Source organism: Acomys minous (genome assembly GCF_964271855.1).
Source record: "Acomys minous genome assembly, chromosome: 5".
Lineage (NCBI taxonomy): Eukaryota > Metazoa > Chordata > Mammalia > Rodentia > Muridae > Acomys > Acomys minous.
Window position 1 is genome coordinate 112,938,643 of NC_140494.1, and position 27,464 is coordinate 112,966,106.

The following is a 27,464-nucleotide window of genomic DNA, read 5'->3' on the forward strand; positions in this document are numbered from 1 at the left end:
AATAAACAACAATGCTGGATCCTGTAGGGGAATGGTTAAGTTGTAATATGGTCAGACAGCCGAACTGGGTTCAGGAGAAAAGAGACCAGAGCTCTTAGAAGAGCCTACCTCGGAGTAGAAGGATTGTGTGGGAAGACGGAATGGGTTTTGGGAAAGAATAGATGGTTTGGAACAAAGCTTGAGTGGGTGAGTTCATCTTGAGAGGACTGACAACAGCTGAGGCTTCTTGGAAGCTCTCAAAGTAAACAGGGGCAACTGGAAAGCCCCACTGTTGTTTTTCCAGCACCTTCTAGCTTAGTGTATGAAACCATGTATTCTGCAGTGGTCTTTCCAGAATTTCTCGCCATTCTTTCGGGAGCCATGTTTATCACGCAAACCAAGAGTAGCTGCGAACACCAGCAAGCTGGGGCAGCATCTCCCCAAGAGCAGGCAGAGGCATCCAGCTCTCCAGCGGATTCTCTGAGAATATGTTACTGCTTCTTTAAAACTGCTTACTCTGAGACTTTTTTCAGCAAACAGGAATTGTAAAAAGTAAGCATTGTTTTCTTTGGCCTTGACGTTTAGAGCAGTTTGCAAGGATGCGTCTGCCGATATCCCACAGTTCTTCAGCTAACAAAAGAAAATTGTCCCACAAAAGACAGAAACTGGTGTCACTGGCCTAGTAAGATGGGGGTTAGAGAAATTCTAATTTGGTAGGCCTGACATGGATTTGATCTTAATTTTAAAAATTTAACTTATCTTGGTCTACAGAGCAAGTTACAGGACAACCAGGGCTACACCAAGAAACCCTGTCTTGGGCTGGAGAGATGGCTCAGTGGTTAAGAGCACTGTCTTCTCTTCCAGGGGTTCTGAGTTCAATTCCCAGAAACCACATGGTGGCTCACAAACATCTATAATGAGATCTGATGCCCTCTTCAGGTGTGCACGTATTCATGCAGGCAGAATATAAATAATAAATAAATATTTTTTCATAAAAAGAAAAGAAAGAAACCCTGTCTTGAAAAAACAAAACCCTTAATTTTATTTAATATTAAAAAATTGAACCCAGTTTGTAGTAGATTAAAAGGCACAAGTATTAAAATTTACTCGTGTCTGTGTGTTAACACATGACCACAGCTACATGAAGGAGAATCAAAGTCCAAGGCCCTGTTCATGGTGATTCGGACAATGATTTTGAAGGTCTTGGAGCTCACTTTGCCACCAAATTCCCCCACAGGGATCTTTTTTCCCCCGTAAAAATGTGTTTAGTATATAAGGAAAATATTTCCCTAGAAGTTTATCTTCTTCAGGAATTATGTTCGCTGCGAGGGCACTGAGGGAGCAGAGGAAGTGGGCAGGTCTGAATACTCTTCATTTTGCGTTGTTAGGCTCTGCCTGCGTGTGGGATACTCGGCATTCACGTAAGTAAAACATACATTAACTATGCCGCACGCTTTCAGGTTCTGGGAAGTCCTCTACCGTTACTTAAAACCCGTGTCACGCTAAGGAGCTTAAATTTAGAAACAGCGTTAGAAGGGGAGGCATCAGTCACTTACTCTTAGGCCTTCAGCAAGGCCTGTCGCATTATAGGCGATCCCTCAGAGCTCCGTTCTCAAATCTTTTGCCTCTATGGCACCGAGGATGGAAGGGGGGGGGGGGCTGTGTTCCGATCAGGACAAACCATCATCACAGACTAAGGCTTAAACATCTATGTGAGAAAAATGATCAGGGGTTGGGGCGGGTCCTAAGGAGAAGGTTGTGGTGGTAGGAGCTATTAAGTCATTTCCCACTGCGTCGTTACCAAGGAAACAAGCGGAGGAGGGCAGAGAGCGCTGCAGCGGAGAATGGCAAATCAAGGGATGTGTCCCCTCCCCAGCTCCTTTCTGCTCTGGCGTCTGGTCTGAGCTGGACCTGTTGCGTTGCAGGACCCTAAACACCCACGCCCATCCATCCCGGTATAGAGAGACGCTCTGTTCCCCAAACGGGAAAAGCTTTCCTCTACCTCACTGATCCCTACCCCGGCCTTTCCCTAATTCAGGGGCTGAAGCTTTGAGGATATTGCTAACCTACCTCTTGCCTCGGATTCCTCCCCACCCTGTTCAATGCAGCACGTGTGTTTAGGCTTTCTCCCTAAAATATTTAGAGATGGAGGGAGCGTTCATGAGTAGGGCTTCTTGTCGGTTTCTGTCTTGACCCTCAGTATAAAGGTATATAGGTAAAGGGAAAAAGCAAAGTCATGAAGATGTATTTGTTGAAAAAATAAATTTTAGTAAAAAGGATGGGAATACAGGTTCTGAGTTGAAGGCTATTGACTTGGGTTTGGCTTGCAGGCCTACCTTTGAATCACATGTCAAAGTTATTGACTTGAGATTGGCTTTCAGTCTTCTTCCTAATCGGCAGTTCGCTCCCGGGTGACGTGAGCAGTGGTTTACCTGTACTCCTTGCGTCTTAGGGTTGATAAGTATTTCCACATGGTTAGTTTGAAGCCTCAGAGCAAACGACGTCATTGCCCTACTCAAAGAATTTTACGTTTCCTTTGCCCTCTCTTTAATTTATCCTTCACTTAACATTTCCACATATTTGGTGCCTCATATTTAAAAAAGAAAAGCCCTCTTGAGTCCAGCCCCATCTCCCAGGCACACGCCCCTGCACCCACGTAACACTCCAGAGCCTTCACCCACTTGTCGGGTTCCTCAGCAGCCGCTACTCCACTGCCTGTGACCTACCTCAGCCCTCCAGCTGCTGCAGCTTTAGGAGCGCCTTGGGCTATGTGGTGAAATTCTGTCTCTCTCTCAGAGAAAGGGTGAGGGAAAGAGGGAGGGAGGGAAGGAGAGATCACTACTGACTGGACTCATGCTAATTGACCAGACCCACCATTTAGTACATTTGCAACACTCACTACAGTTGAGCATGCTGGTGATGTTTGGTTTTGTTTTTTCTTTTTTATTAAGTGCCACTGTTCCTTGGGATCGTTATTTGTGATGGAATGGTGACGTATGCAGTGCACCTTTAATCTGCATTACTAACACGTCACCGTACTATCCTTAAATCTCAAGTCAACCATAAAACCAAGAAATAGTGATTTGAACCGTTTGACAGCTTTCCTGATGCAGACACTCCTGTGGGCAGTCCCACAGGCAGTGTTGGCCGATAGTTTCCCCCTTTATCATTATGGCCGCTGTTATCCGGATGCTTCTGGGAGTGCTAGGGATTGAACTGTGGGTGCCAAGGAAGCACTCTGCCACCGAGCTACAGCCCCCACCTTTCCTCTCCCCACCACGAAGGCTTAGTTAACAGCTCAAGTGCAGCAGTTAATCACTGGAGATATTTTTAAACTTTAAACTTAATTTGTGCACCTGTGTGTAGCACGTATGTGCCTTGGCATCAGTGGTTAGAGGGCAGTTGTCCTGGCACCCGTATGTAGATGCTGGGAATTAAACTCTCTCGTCATCAGGTTGGTGGCAAGTGCCTTTACCTGCAGAGCCATGTCCCCTGCCCTTTGGAGACAGTATTGGCTTTCACTGTATGCTATTGTGTGCCGTGGGCAGAGAAAGGGGTTGTATGAAGCACTGTGCAGGGCACAGGGCACTCCCTACGCTTCTCACAGGAAAACAGTGCAGCCTGAAATATCAGGAGTGCCAGCGTTAAGAAATGCTGTGAGAGACTCAAATCATCTCGAAAATATGTGAACAGTGGGGAGCGGTGATAGCATAACTCAGTGTTGTGCTCTGAGTTTGGTTTGTTACTATGACTGTCCTTATGCATAACTAAGCGGCGACGATAGCTTAGAAACCTTTTATGTTTCTCTTGTTCCCTTTCAGGGAGTTACTTTAAAAAAAAACACAAAGTAGATCGTGTAACAGACATTAAAATTGTTAGAAAAAGGGGGAAAACTAAAATATATATATAGTGATAAATCCACTGATGATATGTATTGTTATATGCTGTATGCTACAGCAATGTAAAATGGCTATACAAGTCTACTAAATGTGTGTGTGTGTGTGTGTGTGTGTGTGTGTGTGTGTGTGTGTGTGTGTGTGTACAGAGGTAGACACAGGGTGTCTTCCTCTGTAGCTTACCATCTTAATTTCAAAGATTTTATTATTTTTTGTATACTATACGTGTGTGTGTGTGTGTGTGTGTGTGTGTGTGTGTGTGTGAGAGAGAGAGAGAGAGAGAGAGAGAGAGAGAGGGAGAGGGAGAGAGGGAGGAGACTGTGGGTATGTGGACACAAGTGCAGGTGCCCACATAGGTCAGAGTCCTCAGATTCCCTGGATTTGGAATTGCAAGCAGTCGTGAGCCACCTGATGTGGGTGGAAAGAACTGAACCCCAGTCCTCTCAAAGAGCAGCAATGCTCAGGGACTGGACAGATGACTCAGTGGCTAAGAGCACTGCCTGCTCTTCCAAAGGTCCTGAGTTCAATTCCCAGCAACCACATGATGGCTCACAACCATCTGTAATGACCTCGGGTACCCTCTTCTGGCCTGCAGGCACACATGCGGGCAGAACGCTGTATAAATAAGAGCAGCCGTGCTCTTGACCACCAAGCCATCGCTCCAGCCCCTACTTACTTATTTGTTGAGACAGTCTTGGTGAACCTGGAGCTCACCGTTTTGTCTAGACTAGCTCACTAGTGAGCCCCTTGGGGTCCTCCTGTCTCTGCCCCCACTGTGCCCTTAAGGGCTGGGGTTACATATGGCCATAGCTTCCTGCTTGCTTTGTGGAAGCCTGACACCCACGTGTGGATATTCATGTTTGCTTTGCCCTCTGAATCCTCTACCCAGCCTCTCAATTCCCTCTTTTTTTTTTTTTCTTTTAATCTCATATGCTAACGCAGGACTGGAGTCTAGCATGAATCCACAGAAAACCCTCAGAGTAGCACAACTTGGCATCCACCTATCTCTTTTGTTGTTGTTTTGTTTTTGTTTGTTTGCTTTGCTTTTTGTTTTTCCAGACGAGTTTCTCTGTGTAGCCTTGGCTATCCTGGACTCACTTTGTAGACCAGGCTAGACTTGAACTCACATTGATGCACCTGCCTCTGCCTCCCTGAGTGCTGGGATGAAAGGAGTGGGCCACCACCACGCCCAGCCCCACCCACCTCTTCATGCAGGTTTTGGAAGCTTTGGAAAGGATGGGAGCTGCAGTCCCTCTCTTACAACTCTGCTTCTCTTTGCAGTTCAACTAAAACTTGGGAAGTACAAATAGTGATTCTTGTTTCACTCCTTAATAGTTCAAGTCTCCTCTTTTTAAATAGCCAATACATGATATATAAAGTAGGCAATGTAGTTAAGAAAGCCTACAGTCAACCCCCAGGGCAACCTTATGGCTACAGCTGGTTCTTTTACACGTGTTACGTTTCAGGCCATACAACGAAGTAGGCAAAGGTCACAGGCTTTAAAGACAGAGATGTCCTCAACTCTGACCAGTCATTTACTATTTGACCTTAAATCTTAAGCTTTAGCCTGGCCCAAGGACAAGCATATTAAAATCTTCTGTTCGGGGAGTGAAGAGGTGACTCCGTGGTTTAAGAGAGTCACTGCTGTATCAGAGGACCAGAGTTCAGATCCCGGCACACACACCGGGTGGCTCTCAAAGCATGTGACTCCACTTCTAAGAGATACGATGTCCCCTTGAAAAATCTCCCATGCAAGGTACTTGTTAGAGAACAGTGTAATATATTAGGAATGTCATTTAAACACCAAGTCTCATTCATTGTTTCCTGTAGACAACTTAATTCCCATTGAGTTGCACAGACAGCTCCATAGCGGAACATAAACAATTATTTCATGGTTTCTATTTTGCTGCTTTTTCTCTTAGAACTTCCAAATGCCCCGGAACGGACTCCAAATGCTTACAAACAGGAAAAAGCTGCAAGAATCATTCAGAGGGCCTGGAAAACTTTCATTGTGAGTTTGTTTTTCTGATCCCTTGAGTGATAGTTTATAGTTCACAAAATGTATGTGTGTAAAAGTGTGAGCGGTTCAGTAGTTCTTTTGGGTATTTACACACGTCTGTACCACCTTTCAACTCAGCATTCACTGTTCAGTTTCAAAAGCTGTAATTATTACATGAAGTTCACAAGCGTTTACATTCTTTTTGGTTAAAGTAATGTTTTATGTGCATGTATGTGGATATGTGTTTGGTAGGTATGTGTGGGCATGTTTGTACATGCATGCATGTGGAGGCCACAAATCAACCCATTGTTGCTCAGGATGTCGTCTGGTTTTTGAGACAGGAACCCCCACTAGCCTGTAACTTGCCAAGTAGGCTACAGTGATTATACAGCGAGCCTTAATGGCCCCCAGAGCCGGGACTATGAGTGTCACATCACATTCAGCTTTTTTGTTTTGTTTTGCACTTTTTTTTTTTTTGAGACAAAGTTTCTCTGTCCAGGAACTCACTCTGTAGTCCATGCTGGCCTTGAACTCAGAGATCCACTTGCCTCTGCCTCCCAAATGATGGGATTAAAGATGTGTGCCGCCACCACCCGGCCACATCCAGCTTTTTTACATGGGTGCTGGAGAGCAAACCAAGCCCGAATGTTTCCACAGCAAGCACTTCATTGACTGAGCCATCCTTCTGGTTCCTAATAAGTTTCTGAATGGAGTCAGACACCCTGATAGTAGACAATACCCATAAATGCATCACTAATAGTCTCCCTTAACTTTGGCCTATGATGCTCTTCGTTTCTTGACTCAGCCATCATGTTTGCAACAAAGTAGTAAAGATATATATTTACTCATCCAATATTTATTGAGTACTCTTGACGTACTAATGGTTTAATGTCATGCTTTATCAGGGCTATTGTATTGCTTGTTTATTGTGCTCCTAATGTGGATAGAATTGGTCTCATATGTAAAAGTAATTTTCCAAGTTTACTTACCAGGTTGGGTGACAGTCAAGAGGTAAGATGACTTCACTCTTTTTTTTTTTTTAATAGTAGTAGCAATCCTGTCACTGAAGGGCTGTAGCAGGGACGGTCATGGCAAACATGGCACCAATAGGTTTTGTCCTCTCCCTTCTCTCTTCCTTCTGTCACCCTTGCTAAATCTGCCCACCATGGTCTACTCCCTTATTTGACCACATTGTTATGCCTGACTATTCTTGAGGCTGATCACCAAGGCCCAGATATCAAAACATCAGGGTCCAGCAGTCAGATTTCACGATTTTGACCATCCTAATTAAAATACCCAATCAGAACTTAGCAACTCATCCCAGTTCATTCTAACACGGACCTCCCCCTTTTTCCTTCTTAAAATTTAACACGTGTGAAGCTATTGGCTGCTGTTTCTGCAGGATTCAGAGTCAGCCACCTTGTCGACTCTGCCTTGCTGAAGAAAGGATCTTTGTGTTTGTGCTTGGAAGCTGGTGTTTGGATGTGGTCTGTGACTAATCTGGGGTCCAGAGGTTAGCACCCTGCAGTCAGTATGTGGGTCCCTTCGGTTGATATTCCTAGTGGTTTTGTGCCATGTTATACAGTTGCTTCCAGTCCACAAGACTACCATCAGATCAAATCTTGCAAACTTACAATTGCCTCTAGAAAATCCATAAAAACCCATGCGTAACTTTATTGACTTCCAATGCCCAAACAGCTGCTTTGCATTTACTTTAGACATCACATCCACTTTCCCCTCCCCACCTCAATTCTTTTGTGTCTTCATTGGTGGCTTGAGTTTCTTACAAGTTAAAAGCAGAATATTGCTTGGTCTTGTTTTTTAAATCTGTATCATTCAACTCTCTATGTTTTAACTGGAGAATTTAGTCCATTTGTATCTAAGGTTGTTAATGATAAGTAAAGACTCCTGGTTTCTTTGTGTTTTTTTCCCCCTTTGTAATTGTCTTGAATATTATTTGTAATTTTATTATTGATGGTTTACTGTTGATGAAGACTAGTTCTTCATCTTCCTTTTGTTTATGGGCTCTAGTTGGGTTGATGCTTCCATGGGCTCTCATGATGTTAGCTATTTTTTTGTTCACCTTTGGTTTTAGGATTCTCTTAAATAGATTTTCACTTGACTACCAGTCTGTTTTCTCAGGATCATTATTCAGCATTTGTGAAATGTTTTGTCCATGTTGATCCTGCAAGTCTCTGGAGCCAGTCTATTGCTGTGTCTTTTTTGCAAGACTTCTCCTGTGCTCCTCCACTGAGATTTGCACACCTAGTATTCCCATCCATTTATGGGGCAGCCTCTTAGCCCGCGGCCTGCTCTAGAAGATGTATCTAGCAGCATCAGTCTGGTGCACACCACTGGCTTTGTTCACACTGAGCACCAGAACACTCTCTTCGTAGCTTCTTAAACTGTAAGGGTGCACTTTGGGTGCCGGGCACACCAGGGAGAGCCTGCTAGATGCTGCTAGAAAGACTCACTGTCTCTGGGGCCTACAAGGGTGGGGATGGTAGTGGTTCAGTTAGCTGTGACATGAGCAGCAGTAGGAATGGATGCTCAGGCTGTGGCTACACCACAGTGGGAATAGCAGCCTCTGTCAGGCGATGGCTTTTCCCCTGGCACTGCCTACTTGCCGTGGGAGTTCCAGCTGTGCTGAGAAGCCTTATGCACCCACGATAGGCTCTCCACTACCTCAGCGTCAGTGCGTGCAGGCCTAGGGTAGCTGAGCCCAGGCCTCTCTCCATCATTTCAGTGGTAATACAGACCCAGAGACAGAGGGGTGGCTGGAGCCCCTTTAACAAGCACGCGGGAATGGGCCAGCAGCAGGGACCACAGCATTTCCTTACAGCTCTAGTGAACTGTTGCAGGTCTCTGCTTCAGTTTGGATACCAGTGCAAGTCCACAAGCAGCTATCACACTCTGGGCCTCAGAAAGCAAGTGCAGAGACCTCCTGGTTCCCAAGGTCTGTGCCCTCTCTTCCTGATCGTGTCAAAAGTCCATCCTTTCCAATGCCTAGCATTGGACACAGACTGTGCAAGGTCAGGCTGAGTTGGCAGTGCAGCCACCCTACAAGCCGGTAGTGGGGGTTAATGGAGCCCTGGATGGGAGGGGTGTGCAGGGACACTGACCGCTAGTGCACTCTAATTTTACACAACCGTCTTATCTTCAGACGCCATTAACTATAGCAGCCTGTTTGTTCACCTGGAGACACTGAAGTCCTTACCCAAAATACAGCCGCTATACAGAGTTATGGTCGCTTATCTGACTAGACTGCCAGCGTGGGCAAGCTGTAAAGCTTTTTCCTAGCAAAGCCTGCTGGCATCCTAGCTCACAAGGGTCTCCAGGGACTTTTCCTGCTCACCCTCCCCTGCAGCGGGGAAGGGAAGCGTCCTTCTGTAGATGTGGTGCTGGGGTGGAAGTTGCAGAAGTGCTTTCTGTGCTGTCATCCCAAACATCTTAATTCCCCTCCCTCCCTCCCTCCCGCCCTCCTACCCGCCCTCTCTTCTTCCTTCTCTCCCGTTTTTTGCTCTCATTCAGTCCTCAGTCTCCTGAAGTCACTCACGTCATGCAGCTGTGCCCGTTAATTTGACTCTTTTCAGAAAGTGGGTGCTGGGTATATCTAGCACCCCCTCCTTCCTTATAGTCTCTGTCCCCTCTTTTATAGTATCCTTTTAATGAAGGATAATATATTATATATTATGTGTAATATATGCATATATAATATACACATATAATATGCATGTTATCTTTATATACATATAATATATCTATATAATATATCATATATAGTATATGTATAGACACACACGTGTGTCTATATTATATATGATATATAATACACATACATATGCATATATAATGTATAATATACACATTCTGTATATGTATGTATATATATGTGTGTGTGTGTCCTTGAGAAGTTTTGATGTCAGGAGATAAGAGCACCAGCCTCCTAAAAGGAGCTGAGGAGAGATTGTATGACTGAGATTTTTACCTTCAAAAGCATTGATTGCTCAGCCAAGCCACATGGATGAGAAGTGTTTGCTTTCCCTCAAAGGGTTTTAGTTTGAAGCCCCATTTCTCTAGTCCTGCTAGACTATTCAGATGATCTGCATTTCTGTGCAGTTATATGAACAGCTAATAAAAAATAGAACATCTCGGTGCTGGAGAAATGGCTCAGAGGTTAAGAACACTGACTGCTCTTCTAGAGGTCCTGAGTTCAATTCCCAGCAACCACATGGTGGTTCACAACCATCTATAATTTGATCTAAGGCCCTCATCTGGTGTGCAGGTGTACATGCAAACAGAGCACTGTATATATAATAAATAAATAAATCTTAAAAAAAAAAAAAAAGAAAAAGAAAATCTAAGGCCAATAACATAGCTCCGTGGGTAAAGGCAATTGCCAGCAAGCTAATGACCTGAGTTCTATCCCTGGGCCCCACATGGTAAAAAGAAGGAAGCAACACCCAAAAGTTGTCCTCTGATCTCTGAATGTGTACTGGGGCACCCACCCCCACCCCAAATAAATAAATGTAAAAAAACTTTTCAAAATGATACTCTCAGGAAAGCAATGAATCTCATCTTAACCATAAAAATCTGGGTTTTACTCTTTAGAATGTTGCCGTGTTCCAGCATTTTAAAAGTCTGATTGACTTAAGATGTCAAGGGGAGCCACGTCAGATAGTGAGGTACATTAACCCTAAAGAGGTAAGACTGTTCTTACTGATACAGCACCTTCCTGTCAGCTCAGTGTTATCATGTTCGCCTCCTTACAAACTTTTTATTGAGCAGTTACATGCATGTTGGAAGCTCAGAAAGCATAAATATAATACAGTTAAAAGAATTACCACAAAGCAAACACAACCGCGCCCCAGCTCACTGTGCCTGCCAGTCACTTATGACCCCTTCCTTACGATCTAAGCACGGTCATTTTGAATTCGGCATCCTGCATTAGTTCCGACTTTTGGAAGCATGCCTTGAGGTGCTGTCCCAGTTGAGGTTTTGGATTTGTTTTGTTTTTGTCAGCCTGGCATAAGCTCGGGCCATTTGGGAAGAGGCGTATCTGTAGGGTATTTTCTTGCTAATGATTGATGTGCTAATGACTGATGTGATGGCCTTGAGTGGTGCCACTTCTGAGCAGGTGGTCCTCGAGTGTATAAGAAAGCAGGCTGAGCAAGCCATGCATAGCAAGCCCATAAGCAGCAACCCTCCGTGGCCTCTGCATCAGCTCCTCCCTCGGAAGAGGAGGAGAAGCCCAAGCATCCTTGCTCTCTTGTCACGTGATGTCATCCAAGAAGGAAGGCCCTCTGCCGATGCTGATACAATAGCCTCCAGAACTGCAAGGAAAAAAAAATCCCAGTCATCAATATTTTGTTAGAAAACCAAGCAACATACACCATAATCTCTTCTATTTTGTTCCTAAGTATACAACCAGAGATATAAGTTCAGCAATCCACCAGAAGACATGAGGTGCCGTAATAGTCACAGCAGCTTTGTTTGTAGCCCAGGCCAGAGACAGAGCAAACGGGGAGCCGTTAAGAGTTGAGTTGATGACATACTAGTAGCAGTGCAAACCAACCCGTGCGCCCAATGGATGGAGCGTATTCTTTCATCGAAGACTGAAGCTGAATGAAAAGATAGGCACCAAAATAGTATACAGTGTATGATTCCTTTTGTGTGAGGTTTGAAAGCAGGCAACATTAATCTGTGAAGACAGAGAGTTTTAAGTATATCCAACTGGGGGAGGTCACAGGACCACAATACTGAAAATGTTTATGATTTTTGTATGACTTATGGAGTCATAGATTATACAAATGTGCAATATTTCATGGAGCGATACGCTTACTATTTTTGTATTTGGCTTTTCAAGGCAGGGTTTCTCTGTGTAGCCTTGACTGACCTGCACTCCCTCTGTAGACCAGGCTGGCCTTGAACTCACAGAAATCTGCCTGCCTCAGCCTCCCAAGGGCTGGGATTAAAGATGTGCACCCCCACACCCCACTCACACACAAAATTTGTTCGTGCTGGGTGGTGGTGATGCACACCTTTAATTCCAGCCCTCCGGAGGCAGAGGCAGGTGGATCCCTGGGTTTGAGGACATCTGGGGCTACACAGGGAAACCCTGTCTCAATAAAACAAGACCAAAAAAAAAAAAGTCCAAATTTTAGGGAAAATATATGAATGTATATCATCACCATTCAAATATAAAAAAATTAAGCACAATGTTATACTTCATATTTAATTTATATATATTTTAGACAGAAAAATAATTCTGAAAATTTAATAGATTATTCAAACCATAATACCTCTTTTCTAATTAAAGCTAATGAAAAAGATATAGATGTGAACTGTCTTCAGATAAGGGATCCAGTTTTTCCCCCTACTTTTGTTTTGGTGTAGGGTACTACATTTACAAGATCTATTATTTATAATTCTCACACAAATTGGAATCTTTTTTCACTTAGCAAAAGCCAGTTAGAAAAGATCCATCTAGTGTTGAGCTTGAGTAGACCAGTTATATATTTTTTAATTTATTTACAAAGTAATATTTTATATGTAAGTCATATATTTGAGGACTTATTATTTCTTCTTTACAAATAACAAGTCACTTAGGATTTGTATTTATTTTATTTTATTTTTTTATTATTTTGAATTCTGACTGTGCTGGAGCTCACTGTGTAGACCAGGCTGGCCTTGAATTCAACCTCCTGAGTGCTGGGATTAAAGGTGTGCACCACCACACTCATTTTAGGATGTGTGTGTGTGTGTGTGTATATATATATATATATATATATAACAGAAAGGAGAGTTTGGTAGTATTTTTCCAGTTATCCTAAGAGCCATGCATAAGAACTTAGCTCTCAGACCATTTTATGATTTTGGAGCTGTGGAAATGGCTCAGCAGTTACGAGCTCATACTCCTCTGCCAGAGGACCCAAGTTCAGTTCCCAGCATCCACACTGGGTGGCACACAACCACCTGTAAGTCCAGTGTCAGTGGGACCCAATGCCTGTGGTTTTCATGGGCACCTGCACACATGTGTACCCATAAGTTAAAAAAAAATTTGTGATTTAAATTTATTTAAAGCATATTCACCCGACCTGTTTTATAAATAGCAAGTGCCAGTGATGACCTTTAATTGCCAGAATGAGAGCTAGCCAAATGATGCTCGTGGTGGGTTGAAGGGGACGTGTGTGTGTTTTCTTCCAGGCAGAACTCCTAGATGCTGCTGCTGGCATTCAGGTCCGGTTCAGACTGGGTGGGGTGAGTATGCACGAATCCTTATTTGGTAGGCCTGTTTTTCCCTTTCCTTGAAAACGCATTTTTCTTTCTCACATAACATATCCTGATTATAGTTTCTACTTCTACTCTTTCCAGCTTCTCCCCTCCCCTCCCCTGCCATCCAGATCCACTAGCTTTCTGTCTCTCATTAGAAAACAAACAAGACTTCTAAGGGATAATGATATTATATATATATATATATATTATGATATTATGTAATAAAAACTAACACATCAGAATTGGACAAAACAAACAGAAGAAAAAGAGCCCAAGAGAAGGCACAAGAGTCAGAGACCCATTTGTTATCACACTCAGGAATCCCATAAAAGCAACCAACTGGAAGCCGTAGTGTAAGGACAGAGGACCTGGTGCAGCTCTCTGTGCATGCTGCCTCAGTCTCTGTGAGCTCAGATGCACTTTGCTATGCTGATTTAAAGGGCCTTGTTTTCTTGGTGTCCTCCATCCTTCTGGCTCCTACATCCTTTCCACCTCCTCTTCCACAGGGCTCCCTGATGCATAAGGGGAGGGGTTTGGTGGAGACATCCCACTTAGGGCTGAGTGTTTCAAGGTGTCTCACTCAATACCTGTCTGGCTGTGGGTCTCTGTATTTGTTCACATGTGCTGTAGAAAGAAGCTTCTCTGATGTCGGCAGAACAGGGCACTGATCTATGAGTATAGCAGAATGTCATTAGAAGCCATTTTATTGCTACTTTTTTTAATCAGTAGTAGTTGTTTGGGTTTTTTTTGTTGTTTGTTTTTTGTTTCTTTTTTTTTTTTCAAGACAAGGTTTCTCTGTGCAGCCTTGACTGTCCTGGACTCACTTTTGTAGACCAGGCTGGCCTTTCTTTTTTCTTTTTTTTTTTTTTTTAAAGATTTATTTATTATGTATACAGTGCTCCGTCTGCATGTACACCTGCAGGCCAGAAGAGGGCATCAGATCACATTATAGATGGTTGTGAGCCACCATGTGGTTGCTGGGAATTGAACTCAGGACCTCTGGAAGTACAGTCAGTGCTCTTAACCTCTGAGCCATCTCTCCACCCTGAGTATTTGGTTCTTGATGATCCAAGGAGGGTCAGCTATGGGTTCCCTCTCATGGAGTGGGCCTTAAGTCAACTCAGATATTGGTTGGTTACTCCCAAAAGTTTTGTGCTACCATTGCCCTAGCATGTCTTGCAGATAGGACAGCATTGTAGATCAAAGGGTTGGCATTGCATTGTTGTTTAGTTTTCTCCCTCTCCCGTTCCAACCCCCTTCCATCTATTCTATTTCCTCCTCTTAACAAGATCTGTGCCTCATTGTCCCTTACCTAACCTCTGTGGTTCTGCAGATTGTAGCTTGGTTATTTCTGACTTAATAGCTAATATCCACATATAAGTGAATACGTATCATATTTGTATTTTGGGGTCTGTGACACCTAACTTGGGATTTTTTTTTCTAGTTCCATTCATTTACCTGTAAATTTCATAATTTTATTATTTTTAATGACTAAGTAATAATCCATGGTGAATGTACCCCAGTTTCTTTATCCATTTTTCTGTTGAGGGACATCTAGGTTGTTTCCAATTCCTGGCTACTCTGAATATAGAGCATCAGTGGACATGGCTGAGCAAGAGAAGCAGGCTGAAACATTCCTTGGGTATATGCCCAGGAGTGGTAGAGCTGGATATTGAGGCGGACCAATTCCCAAGGGACTGCCATACTGGTTTTCATAGTGGCTGTACAAGTTTGCAGTCGGACCAGCAGTGGATAAGTGTTCTCTTTCTTCTACATCCTTACCAGCATGAGCTGTCACTTGTTTTGTTAATCTTAGCCATTCTGACAGGTAAAGTAGTTTTAGTTTGAAGTCTGTTTTGTCACATATTATAATTGTCGATTCCTGTTGTGTTGGTGGTGGTATGCGTTCCCTCTTTTGATTTGCTGGTTTGGAATCATTCCCTTTGTTTTCTTGGGTGTGGTTAACATTTTTAGATTGGAGTTTTTTTTCCAGAACCTTCTCTAGGGCTGGATTTGTAGATTGATATTGCTTAATTTGGCTTTATCATAGAATATGTTATTTTTCTCCATCTATTATGATGGAAAATATTGCTAGATGTAGTAGTCTGGGCTGGCATCTGTGGTCTCTTTGAGTCTTTCAAACACCTCTCCAGGCCATTCTGGTTCCTAGACTCTTCACTGAAAAGTCAGGTGTTTCTAAAAGGTCTGCCTTTACATGTTTACTTGGTCTTTTTACCCTTTCACCTTTTAATATTCTTTCATTTTTTTCTGTACACTTGGTGTTTTGATTATTATATGCTAAGGGGAATTTCTTTTTTGGTCCAGCCTATTTGGTAGTCTGTTTTCTTTCTTTCTTTCTTTCTTTCTTTTTTTAATTTTTGAGACAGAGTTTCTCTGTGTAACCTTGGCTGTCCTGGACTAACTTTGTAGACCAGGCTGGTCTCAAATTTACAGCGATCTGCCTACCTCTGCCTCCCAAGTGCTGGGATTAAAGGCGTGCACCACCACCAACTGGCTATGTATGCTTTTTATATCTTGACAAGCATCTCCTTCTTTAAGTTAGGAAATTTTTCTTCTATGATTTTGTTGAAGATATTTTCTGTGCCTTTAACCTGTGTTTCTTTTCCTTCTTCTATTCCTATTATTCTTAGATTTGGTCTTTTCACAATGTCCCAGATTTCCTGAATGTTTTGTGGCAGGATTTCTTTTTTTTCTTTTTTCTTTTTTTTAGATTCAACATTTTCTTTGACCAAGGTATCTATTTCTTCTATTGTGTCTTCAATGCCTATGATTTTCTTTTCCATCTCTTGTATTCTGTTGGTAAAACTAACTTCTGAAGTTTCTGTTTAAGTTTGTAAATTTTTTATTTCCAGATTTCCCTAAATTTTGGTTTTCTTTAGTGACTTTATTTCCACTTTCATGTCTTGAGCTGTTCTATTCATTCCCTATTGTTTGTTTGTGTTTTCATAGATTTATTCCTTTCCTATTTAAAAATATCTATCATCTGGCAGTGGTGGCTTTTAATCCCAGCACTTGGGAGGCAGAAGCAGGTGGATCTCTCTGAGTTCCAGGACAGCCAAGGCTACACGGATAAACCCTGTCTTGAAAAACAAAACAAAGCAAGAACCTCTATCATTCATACTGGCTCATTTAAGGTCCTTGTGTTTCGTCTGCTTTGTATTTCTCAGAGCCTGAGTGGTAGGGTTGCTGGGCTCTAGTGGAGACATTGTTCTGGTTGTTATTGTGTGCTTTTTCTTTTTTTTAAGATTTGCTTATTTATTATTATGTATAGAGCATTCTGCCTGCATGTTTGCCTGCTCACCAGAAGATGGCACCAGATCTCATTATAGATGGCTGTGAGCCACCACGTAGTTGCTGGGAATGGAACTCAGAACCTTTGGAAGAGCAGCCAGTGTTCTTAACCTCTGAGCCATCTCTCCAAGCCTTGTTATTGTGGTTTTTTATGCTAGTGTCTGAGCATCTGGGTTTGGGAAGATTGTAATTCTAGATGCTGATACCTAGAATTCTAGGTCCTCTCTTTGCTGGGTGGGTGCCCTCTCTGGTTCTTAGATTGAGTAGTTGAGTCTTGCCCGAGAAGAACATTTTTTGGGGGGAGGGGGATCCTGATAGGTGTGGCCACTGAGGGCTCCAAGTAAAATGTGTTTCTAGGTTTTGGGAGCGAACATGTAAGAATGAGGACGAGCTAGGAGGTGTTAAGGGGGTCCACAGGAGCGAGGGAACAGGGTGTTCCACCAGGCTCTGCTTAGTCCCTTAGGGATGGGGACAGAGGGCAAGAAGAGGCCACAGCAGAGGGTTTGCTACAGAGCTGGGGATATGACCGGGGGATTGGATTCAGAGGAGAGATGGATAAGCAAAGATGTGCTGGCCTGAGTAGACTGAGTTCCCAGGGAGTGCCTGCTGAAGTTAGGGGCTGGGATAAAGCAATGAATGTGTGTGTGGGGGTGGGGGTGGGGGTGGGAGGAAGTTAAGAGGGAAGATATGTGTGGTCCAGTGGAGATGGGAGAGAGAGGGGAAGGGAGGCCTCAGCAGGTGGTTGGCTATAGAGTTAGGATGAGTCTAGGGGATGGGATTTGGAAGAGCAGAAAGACAAGAGCAGATCTGCAGTTGGCCTACCTGCTTCCCTGGCTGCGGTCCTTACTTGGTCATTTTAAAGCACAGTTACATGAAATATAAATGGATTTTTAAAGTGTAACCCACTTGTTATTACATCACAACGATGCTTTGAACTTTCCCATCTACAGGTCAAATTCCCACCCGAGATATACTATAAAATTTTCACTCACAGACCTATTGAAGATCTGTGTGCTAACAGCCCTAAAGATTACACAAATCTTCCGGCAAGATACACATCTCATAATAAAGATGACCCACCTCAGGTTGAGGACCGAAGTGGCTGGTATCGTCGTGTAGAGAACAATGGCTGGAGGCCTGTTTCCCACAGAGTAAGAAAATGGGAAGAGTATTAATTAATTAATTTCGTATATTTAGAAATTCATTTTTGAAAATCCTGAATTTCAAAAATAATAATTGTAATTTAATTGAAAATTTTGCTTAACTTAGCAATTCTGGGGTTGCTAATTGTAAGCATAACAATTCATCTTGTTTATTTAAATTATTATTGTGTGTGTGTGTGTGTGTGTGTGTGTGTGTGTGTATAAATGAGGTGTGTGCAAGCATGGGCAATTATGTGCTCCCGTGTTCGTGTAGAGATGAGAGGACAGCTTACAGGAGTTATTTCTCTCCTTTCGCTGCGGGTTCCTGAGCTCATATCCACATCATCAGGTTTCAGTGGTATTTTTACACAGTGAACCATCTTGCTGCATCTCTTACATTTACTTTTAATCAGGCTTGGAAACTATGCCATGTTTATTTGCTCTCTGCTAACTATATACTCAAAACACAGGTTAAAGGATGTGGTATGCTTTTACATCAAATGTTTATATGTTTCAGATGTTTAAAATGACTAAGGTGTGAATACACTCACTCAGTACTTTATGGCTTGCCTGTCATGTGTTAGGTCAGTTCCGGATGCTAAGAACGCAGTGGTAGGAAGACACGAGACAGTCAAGTAGGCAGGATGTTTAGTGCTGTGTGAGAAGTGGCTAGGCAGGGCAAACTGCTGGGAGACAGAGCGAACATTACCTAGTACTTGTATCACGGAGAAAGGGCATACATTGCAACTGGGAAAACATCCAACCAGCTCGAAAGACATGTCATCCAAAGAATCCAGTTTGGGAGATAACAGAGGCACCTCTCCTTTTCTGGGTGGATATGCCCCTTGAGGATTAGGTCATAAAAAGCTAGGAGTACTAGGAGGGTCTAGGTATGCTCAGGCGAGATGAGACAGACAGGCTTACAATAGGTTTACTGTTTGTTCATTCACCAGGTACTGAGTAGTTTGTCAATGTGGCTATGACATGTGCTGCCCATAACTGAATTAGAGCTGCCTTGCAAAGGCCGCACTTCTCTTCTACTCCTCTCTTGCACACTCCTATGAGCACACCACAAAGTTCTCGTCTACAGAGAGTTAAATCCACAGTCAGTATTTTAACTCTCTCTCTATTGCTTTGCCATAGTTTTGGATACCAATTGAAAATCAAGTGTTGGAAAGCAAAAAGGAAAGTGAATTTCATTTCTCTAAACTGAAGAGAAAGCAAGACATGGAAAAGAAAAGAAAAATTAAAAAAGTTGAATGGATGAGACAAATGTAAGTAGATTATTTAGTGTCACTAAGTAACATGGTTTTGTTTTTTTTGTTTTTTTTGTTTTTTTGAGGAAAAGAACTGGAGTAAGGCTTACAAAGCAACAGTAACCATGACACTGTGACTAGAATAAAGGCACACAGGAATGACTGGGGCAGGCCACAATGCTGAGAAACAGAACCACACATACACTGTTAGTTGATTTTTATTTTATTTTATTTTTTAAAGCAAAGTGTATAGTTTAGTCTCTGCTGCTGTGACAAGATGATCTGGCCACAGTAACTTAGGGGGAGGGAAAGGGTTTATTTCAGCTTGCTGGGTACAGTCTATCACTGAGGGAAGTCATGGTCGAAAGTCAAGCATCACTTGGAGTAGAAACCTTGGAAGAACTCTTGATTGCTGGTGCATCCTTAGCTAGCTTTCTTATACAGCCTGGGACCACCTGCCCAGGGGATGGAGCCGGCCAGGGCAGGCTGGGTCTTCCTACATCAGTTAGCAATCAAGACAACCCCCTGCAGACACCTCCATAGGCCAGTCTGCTCTGCACAGCTGCAGATTAGGACAGTGACTAAGGGGTTGCATTTAGAAAAGATTAACTCTGTATTTTTGATTGGGAAATTAGTTTACTTATATTCAAGGTTAATAAAGGTAAGGACTTATTCCTGGCTTTTGTTGTTTTCCAATTGTTATATAGCCATAGTTTCTTCCTTGTTTACTTTGGCGGTGGGGGGGGGGTGTCTTTGCACTAATTGGAGAATCGCACTTTTTCTTTTAAAGACCAGTGATGTTCTGTTTCCTGCCCAATCCCTGCCCCCACCCGATTTAGTGGCATGTCCTGCCCTTTCACATGAGACGCAGGTCTTTGCTGAGCATCCCTTGTAGGTCGGGGCTCGTGATGAGGTGGTGAGTTCCCTTAGTTCTTGCTTGTCTTGGAAAGTCTTTGTCTTACTGAACTTTGTTCAAATCATCCTTCATCTCATGGCAATCCTCAAATGCTTGAATTTCAGGCCTGAGCTATCACACTGGGCTTTATGTATATTAGATCCCATCAGTGCCCTTGGCCTCCGTACAGGCATAGACACATCTTTCCTCAGGTCAGAGACACTCCACTGACAAGGTTCTGTGTCATCTTGTATTAATTCAAAATTTAAAACAGTGCCATGTCTACCAGTTTTTCTCCACTCTTTTCTTCCACTTAAGATATCACAAAAGATCCATCTTTATGTTCATATTTTTTCCTGGTTTAATGTGATGGTGAAGCTATCAATTACATATTTAATTTGAATCAGTGAATTCCTCACTTGGAAGATTATCTTTTAAAAAAATATATTTATTTATCACATATACCGTGTTCTGCCTGCATATACCCATGCAGGCCAAAAGAGGGCACCAGATCTCATTATAGATGGCTGTGAGCCACCATGTGGTTTCTGGGAATTGAACTCAGGACCTTTGGAGGAGCAGCAGGTGCGCTTAACCTCTGAGCCATCTCTCCAGGCCAGGAAGATTACCTTTTCAATCTATATCTGCTAAAAAGTTTCATTCATAGGCTGGGTGTGGTGGTGCATGGCTGTAATTCCAGCACTCAGGGAGGCAGAGGCAGGAGGATCTCTGTGAGTTCAAGCCAGCCTACGTCTACAAAGTAAGTCCAGGATAGCCAAGGCTATACAGAGAAACTTTGTCTCAAAAAACAAAACAAAACAAAAAAGTTTCATTCATAATTTCCCCCCATTTTGTTGAATTTCCTGTATGTAATTCTCCTATATATCTGGGTTTCCTCAGATTTGTTAAAACATCTAATGACTGGAGTTCCATTCCCTTGGAAGCTTCATGTTAGTTTTTCTCCATTTGTCTGTGTCTACACCTGGTGGATCAGTTGGGCTAACTTTATAAACTAGCTTTCGGAGTAAAAGGCCATATCCTTGAACATGTCTCCTTGCATGTTGGCCTGGCAAAGGACACTTGCCTTGTTTCTAGTTGGCCATGGCAATACACTCCTCCTGCTACTACAGTCAGTGGCTTTTGGATACCCTACATGCAGCAGTGGGTTCAAGGAGCCCCCTTTCCTCTGAATGCCACGTCGGGTGGCAGCATGGAGCCACCCAAGTGAGTGTGTCTGCATCCTAGGTCCCCACCACATTGACTGCTGTGGGTATCAGGAATGAGGGGTGCAGTGGGATTGCTATTTCCTCAGGCACTGCGGGGGCAAAGCATCATGTATATCCTTTCACTGCACATGCTAGGCATCTCATCACTCTGGTCTAGTAGTAATGACAAGTAACGGCTACTAATGTCGCCCTATTTGTGGGGACACCGACCTTAAAGTAGTACTTAGCACAGTGTCAGCTAGAAGGAGGGCATGCCCAGAGTCCATCTGAATGCTGGTTACCCCCAGTTTAATTATTTTCATGATCTTGAAAAATCCCTTAATTTCTCCCAATTCTTTATGTAAAAAGAAACAACCGCCACAGATGGCTGACTTTTAAAAGAGAAACAAGAAAATTATGCAATGTACCTGACAAGATGTAGATGAACAACTCCTTTCCCTTCTTACCTGTCATTTGCCTCATGACCTTGTAGAAGTCACCCAAGTCTCTGAGAGTCTTGTACTCATAATCTGAGTCAGATTTTTCTTTGTATCATGAAACTTATGCCAGGTGATTAAATGACACCTTCCTGCTTCGTGACTGAACTACCCCAGGAATATTCTACCACATGGGTCTTAAAGTATATAGAACAACATTTTAATTTATAATTTTAATATGTAATATAAATGTATAATATAAACAACAACACTTATCAATTGTGCCTATTTCTAATCACTTACTGCAATAGGTGTGTGTCACTTCTTTTCCTTTACTTAGGTACTACATGGGAAGCCTGGAGGCCAAGGCGGAACATCAGGAGACTCTGGGCCTAATTCACAAAGCAACGAAAGGACTAATCAAGACTATCGAACACGGTGGGATAGATTCTGTGATGGAATGGGAAGTAGATGAAGTGCTGAAGTGGACAAATACACTCAACTTTGATGAGTCAGTACAGAGCCATCCTAAAATATTCTGTCTCTATATTGAGCCTTGGGGTAATGAACATAACCTTTAAAAATAGTATTATTTGTCTAAACAGAAAAGTAAAATCTCATTTTGAGAAAATAATTATAGTAAGGCAGAAGAATATGCTACAACAGCCATGTCTAACTAGCTCTACTTTGGTTTACTTTGGGATTTAGAAACAAGGCTAAGACCTTAGATTAATTATGGAAAGAATAGCTTACTTATATAAAGAATAGCTTCAATTTATATGGCCAAGTCATTTTAGATATTAAAAAACTGTATCAGTAACATAAATAGCCATTGAAAAGTATTTTTAGAATTTTATGTAGTGGAAATTTAAACTGTTCAACAGAGCCATCAGGTAAGGTAAATGCCACTCAAAAGCACAGTGGGGGCCACAAATGACCAGCATGGCTAGTAACAAGTGTGGCAAGAGTGCGGAGAGTAATTTCCACCAGCAGGAGGTGGGGCCTGCTCTCCTGTTCTCACACCCGTGCTTTCACCACCAGGCCCAGCTCCAAACTCCCTGTGTCTAATATCTCCCATCTCTTTACCACCTTGATACTTTTTCTCTTTGCCCATTGCAATATCCACATTTCTTGTCCTGCCTGCATACATATCGAACATTTTAACAGCCTTGCTTTACAATCCATTCATGTGAAGTGTATGCTCTGGAGATGGTTAGTGTGTTAAGAGGTGTGCTCTCACCACCGCAATCCGTTTTCAAGCATCATTACACCCAAGAGATACTTGACATCCCTCATTAATTCCCCAGCCTTGGGTAACCATTGCTAATATATGTTGTCTCTAAATTTACTTATTCCGCACTTGTCCCATATGGAAATCATTTCTAACTAAGCTGGTTTCCTTTAACAGTTTCATTAACATCATGGTATGCACCAGTACTTTGCTGTTTGACTGCTGAAAAATACATTATGTGGATAGCCTGTGTTTTGCTTGCCTAAAAATCAACTGATGGACATTCCTCTCATAATAAAATGTTTCTGTTTAGCTGGGTGTGGTGACACACACCTATAACCCCAGCACTTGGGAGGAAGAGGCAGGCAGATCTCCGTGAGTTCGAGGCCAGCCTGGTCTACAAAGTGAGTCCAGGACAGCCAAGGCTACATGGAAAAACCCTGTCTCGAAGGGGAAAAAAAAGCTTCCGTGAACATTCAGCGTAGTCTTTAGTGGACATATATTTTCGTTTTTCCTTATGCCTACTTTGGAGTGGAAAAAGGAACCTCCCCACTAGTCAGAGATGCCCTGGTCATCACAGCTGTGGAGAGGCCTCTGCTGTCACCCATTTCCCTCTTAGGTGCTGTGTGTAGTGGGAAATGGTGAGAGTAACTGAAGAGCCACATTTTTTTCTTAAATGTTCCCAAATAATTAACTTCTTTCAGTCCAATTAAATATATGTATGCGAAGTGTTTTTTCACGGAATCCTGCCAACAAGAGCTTTGAGGTGAGGTGAGTGTCTGCCGGGAATATACTAGAAGACACCAGTAGTGCTTCCGAGCACAGACACAAACTATCTGATGCAGGATCAAACTATTCAGCAACTTGGTCCTACAGCAGGAGTAAGCAGCTGCTTTCCTTGGCTTTCATGGCTTCCCATCTCCCTTACTGTTATCTTTGTTTATAATTGTGGGGAAAAACTTGAATATGGCATTTCTCCCTACAGGAAAATGGGTAAGTCAGGAATTTATTAGAAAGCCCTTCAAAATCTAGATAATTACACTTACAGATGCATTTGTTTTTGCAAAGCCCCATTGTTTTCTTTTGAGACAAGGCCTTACTATGTCACCCGGGCTGTCTGGAACTCAGAGATCCACCTGTCTCCAACAGTACTGGAATTTAAGTTGTAAGCCACTATGCCCAGTGAGTTCCATTTTAAACTCTTCTAAGTCCTTGTCCTGAAGGTTGCCTTAGAAGCATGTGACCTACTAGGAGGTGGTAAAAGTCATGAAAATCAGACATTGAGACTAGTGAAGATGTCACCACTAAGATTATGTTAACTCACTATTTAGTAGTAAGTCAACTTAATATGTTGCAGGTATATTGCTCATTGGAAAGAAATTGCTACAAGCAACTCTTCAGCTAACTTAAAAGGTACGAGATTTTGTGTGTGTGTGTGTGTGTGTGTGTGTGTGTATTCTTTTCTTTTTTTCTGAGATAGAATTTCTTTGTGTAGCTCTGGCTGTTTTGGAACTCACTGTGGAGACCAGGCTGGCCTGGAACTAAGAGAGACCCGCCTGCCTCTGCCTCCGAGTGCTGGGATTAAAGACATGTGCCACCACTACCCAGCTGGATAACATTTTTTTTAAAAAGTTTAATAGTTTACGGTTTTCGTAATGACCTCCAGGGGGCAAACTTGATTTTGCAAAACGAATGTCTCCAAATGCTGGAAATGTTTTTTAATTTCCATGCCTCTATTGTCCTTGCAGCAACAGCACACTAAAGGCTCATAATGCCGCAGATATACCAATGACTCCAATATAGCTGTCTGTGTTTCTGTGCTGTGCTAAAACACCAGGACCAAACACAGCTTGGGAAGGAAAGGCTAATTCACTTAAATTTCCACATTACTGTCAATCATCCAAGAACTCGGGGCAAGAACTGAAGCAGAGGCCTGGGAGGAGTGCTGCTTATTGGCTTGCTTAACTGCTTTCTTATGCTATTCAGAACCACCGGCCCAGGGGTGGCACTGCCCCTAAGAGGTTGGTCCTCCATCATTAGTCATTGATGAAATAGCTCAGACCTGCCTGCAGGTCAATCTCACAGAGGCATTTCTCAAATAGGAGCCTCTCTTCCCATGCTTATGTATGTGTCAAGTTGACAAAAACCAACCAGCACGATAGCCAAAGCCTGTGATTACCTGTGATCACAGTGTGACTTTGCTATCTTATATGGGAAGATGAGCAGTTAGACTGCAGAGTCTGAATTTGAGTTCTGGTTCTGCTGCTTACTGACTGTGTTGGGCAAGCTAAGAAGTTCAGTTCCTTCATTTGTAAAACAGGAATAACAACAGTGCCTATGCCCAGCTCATGAGACACAAAGCTCAGACTGGCGCTTGACATCTAGCAGAGCTCAGGATGCCGCTCAACACACATTACCCCAGCAATACGAGCTATCATTTCCATGAGCTCGTTCACCTGCTCCCAGCTCACTGCCACCACCCAAATCTACCACGTGATTGCCTTTCATAACTTCTGCAATGGCTTCCCTGCTGGTATTCCCCAAGCCCATCCTACATACAACAGATAATGTGAACTCTTAGCAATTACAATGAAGAAGGTATCTGACTTTTCAAACAAATATATGAAACAGGTGCCATCACCTGCATTTTCTGAGGGAGAAGCTATGATTTCTCAAGGTCAGTCTGTGTTAGGGTTTAAACTGAAGGTTGAACATTCCTGGGGTGGCGGGGGCGGCGCTGGGTACAACATCAATACTGAAACCCTGGAGGGTCCCTGGAGAGCAGCTAATGTTCAGGACATGTTAGGAACCTGAAGAAAGTGGCTCTGAAAGAATGCAGTAATAAAATAGATAAGCTTGCCGTTAAAATGAAGGCAGGCGGGCAAAGCAAACCTTCCTTTTCCACCTTCTTTTGTTTGGGCTGCCGCCACCCACATTGAGGGTGGGCCTTTCCACTTCAATTAACCATGCAAATTCACCACAGGATTGCCTGCCTTTGAGTTGACTCCAGATTGAGTCAAACTGATAGCCAAGAAAAATCATTACAGGGATCTTCTATAGAACAATTCGTGGTAACCTAAAGGGCAGGGAGGCTAAAGCTTTGCTACAGAAATCCCAATGAGTGCATATGTAAGTGGTTCACTGATAAAGGAACATAAATGGCAGGTACAAAAAGGGGAACAAGACAAAATTCTACGTTCTGTCTTCTAGTAGAAGGTATATGCTCTTTCCAGCTATCATAAGGCTAAGTGAAAATTGTTTTAAATAGTGAAAAAAGATGGTTGCATTACAATACATGATACCCTTTTAAGGAGTCAGAGAAAGCCAGGCACTTGGGAGGCAGGGGCAGGCAGATCTTTAATATCAATGCCAGCCTGATCAACATAGTAAGTTCCCAGGACAGCCAGGGTTACATAACAGATCCTGTCTCAAAACACAAAACCAAGACACAGGGCATGCATTTACAAGGGTGTGGGGGTATCCAGAACAGATCCACAGAGGGAAAAGGTAGTTAATTCGGGAATAAAGAAATGACCACAGTTAATGACAAAGCACTTATTTCCAAACAGTATGCACCATCACATTTAATTCTCACAAAACCACGAAGGGCCTTGGGGAGGGCTTAGTGTGGGTATGGCCACTTGCCGTGTAAACTTTAAGACCCTAGCACTCTTGTAAAAAAGGCCAGGCACAACCTGTGGGTGCTTATAATCTTAGCATTAGACACATGGGGATCCCAGGAGTTCACTGGCTAGCCCCTCTAGCAGTATTGATAAATTCCATGATCAATGAGAGATTCTGAGTTAAAGCAATAAATTAAGGCAGTTTGATAGAGAAGGTCACCTTATACCATCCTCTGGCCTTCCACCACGATCTTAAACTTTACAGATGAAGACTTGGGCTTACAGAACATAGATGATTGTCTCAAACTACACTGTTATGTGAAGTCATACCTAGAACTCAGGCCCTGCAGAGACCTACACAGAGACAGATAGTAGTTAAAGTAGGACAGACAGAGATTGGAGGATTTAGAGTTTCTGCTAAAACACCAATAAGGGTGTGTGCTTAGAGTGTGGAAGAAAGGACTATAGAGTAAGGCAATGATTTCTTTGGGGCGGGGAGGGGCTTGCTTTTTGTTTTTTGAACAGGGTTTCTCTAAGTAGCCCCGGCTGTCCTGGGACTCGCTTTATACCAGGCTGGCCCCGAACTCAGAGATCCACCTGCTTTTGCCTCTGAGTGCTGGGTCTGAAGGCGTGTAGCACCGTACCCTGCAGGGCATTGTTCTAACCAGCTGTCATTTCTCTTTAGATGCCAAGCTTGAGCGAATACAGAAAAGCCTCTATCACGCCCATGGAGATGGATCAGAGGCGGGAATAGATGTTAACAATGAAAAGGTCTACTACAAAAGACCACAGTTCACTAGCCTAAAATCCGATTCCACGATTAGGATGTAAGCATAAAAGATTTCCTTTTCTGAGCAATGGCCCGTCAAGCCCATTTTTCAGTTAAAGCCAAGAGACTACTCATTCTGAATACAATGGCTTGTGTATATGTCACTTACTTCTAATTAAGAAGAACTGAAGAAATACTACACTGGGCAGTGCATAGTTCTTGTCCTGATAAACTGTGGTTGTTTGACAAATTATACTTAAAATAAAGACACTTTATTTAGGTATTAAAAACCTTTGACTATGATTTTGCTTTTAGTAAAGTTGCTCAGGGCAGAGTTCACTCACACTGAACACTCCATATCCAAACGGTCCTCACTTACTTGTTTTCCTGAACTGTCCACTGAAGTATTTTTAAATTATGCACAGGCAACAGTTTACACATTTAT

General features: G+C 42.8%; 1 protein-coding gene and 1 long non-coding RNA gene across 5 annotated transcripts in view; one reads left to right on the forward strand and one right to left on the reverse strand.

Annotated features, from left to right (window-relative positions):
- The window catches only part of LOC311597190, a 43,365-nt gene extending 41,693 nt beyond the window's left edge, over positions 1-1,672 (reverse strand). Inside the window, exon 1 of the long non-coding RNA XR_014779129.1 lies at positions 1,536-1,672. This is a non-coding gene — a long non-coding RNA (uncharacterized lncRNA). The remainder of the gene's footprint in view (positions 1-1,535) is intronic.
- Positions 1,249-27,464, forward strand: LOC311597189 (protein MFI). Of its 4 annotated transcripts, XM_084781383.1 has the most exons (10): positions 1,900-1,934; positions 5,436-5,631; positions 5,798-5,886; positions 10,486-10,578; positions 13,081-13,134; positions 17,412-17,612; positions 18,747-18,877; positions 21,737-21,907; positions 23,985-24,040; positions 26,936-27,452. In XM_084781383.1, exons 2-10 carry the CDS (start codon positions 5,625-5,627, stop codon positions 27,079-27,081), a joined length of 948 nt encoding a protein of 315 aa, XP_084637509.1. In that variant the 5' UTR covers positions 1,900-1,934; positions 5,436-5,624; the 3' UTR covers positions 27,082-27,452. The 4 variants fall into 4 exon arrangements, with proteins under 4 accessions (XP_084637510.1, XP_084637507.1, XP_084637508.1 ...); XM_084781381.1 differs by lacking the exons at positions 1,900-1,934; positions 5,436-5,631 and adding an exon at positions 1,250-1,400 and having other exon boundaries at positions 26,936-27,459; XM_084781382.1 differs by lacking the exons at positions 1,900-1,934; positions 5,436-5,631 and adding an exon at positions 1,789-1,834 and having other exon boundaries at positions 5,796-5,886; positions 26,936-27,453.

Coding starts and splice junctions, on each gene's coding strand:
- LOC311597189 (XM_084781381.1), top strand. CDS start 1,295: ATGTTCGCTGCGAGGGCACTGAGGGAGCAGAGGAAGTGGGCAGGTCTG. Junction 1,401..5,797: donor GTGGGATACTCGGCATTCAC/GTAAGTAAAACA, acceptor TTTTTCTCTTAG/AACTTCCAAATGCCCCGGAA. Junction 21,908..23,984: donor AATACACTCAACTTTGATGA/GTCAGTACAGAG, acceptor AATATGTTGCAG/GTATATTGCTCATTGGAAAG.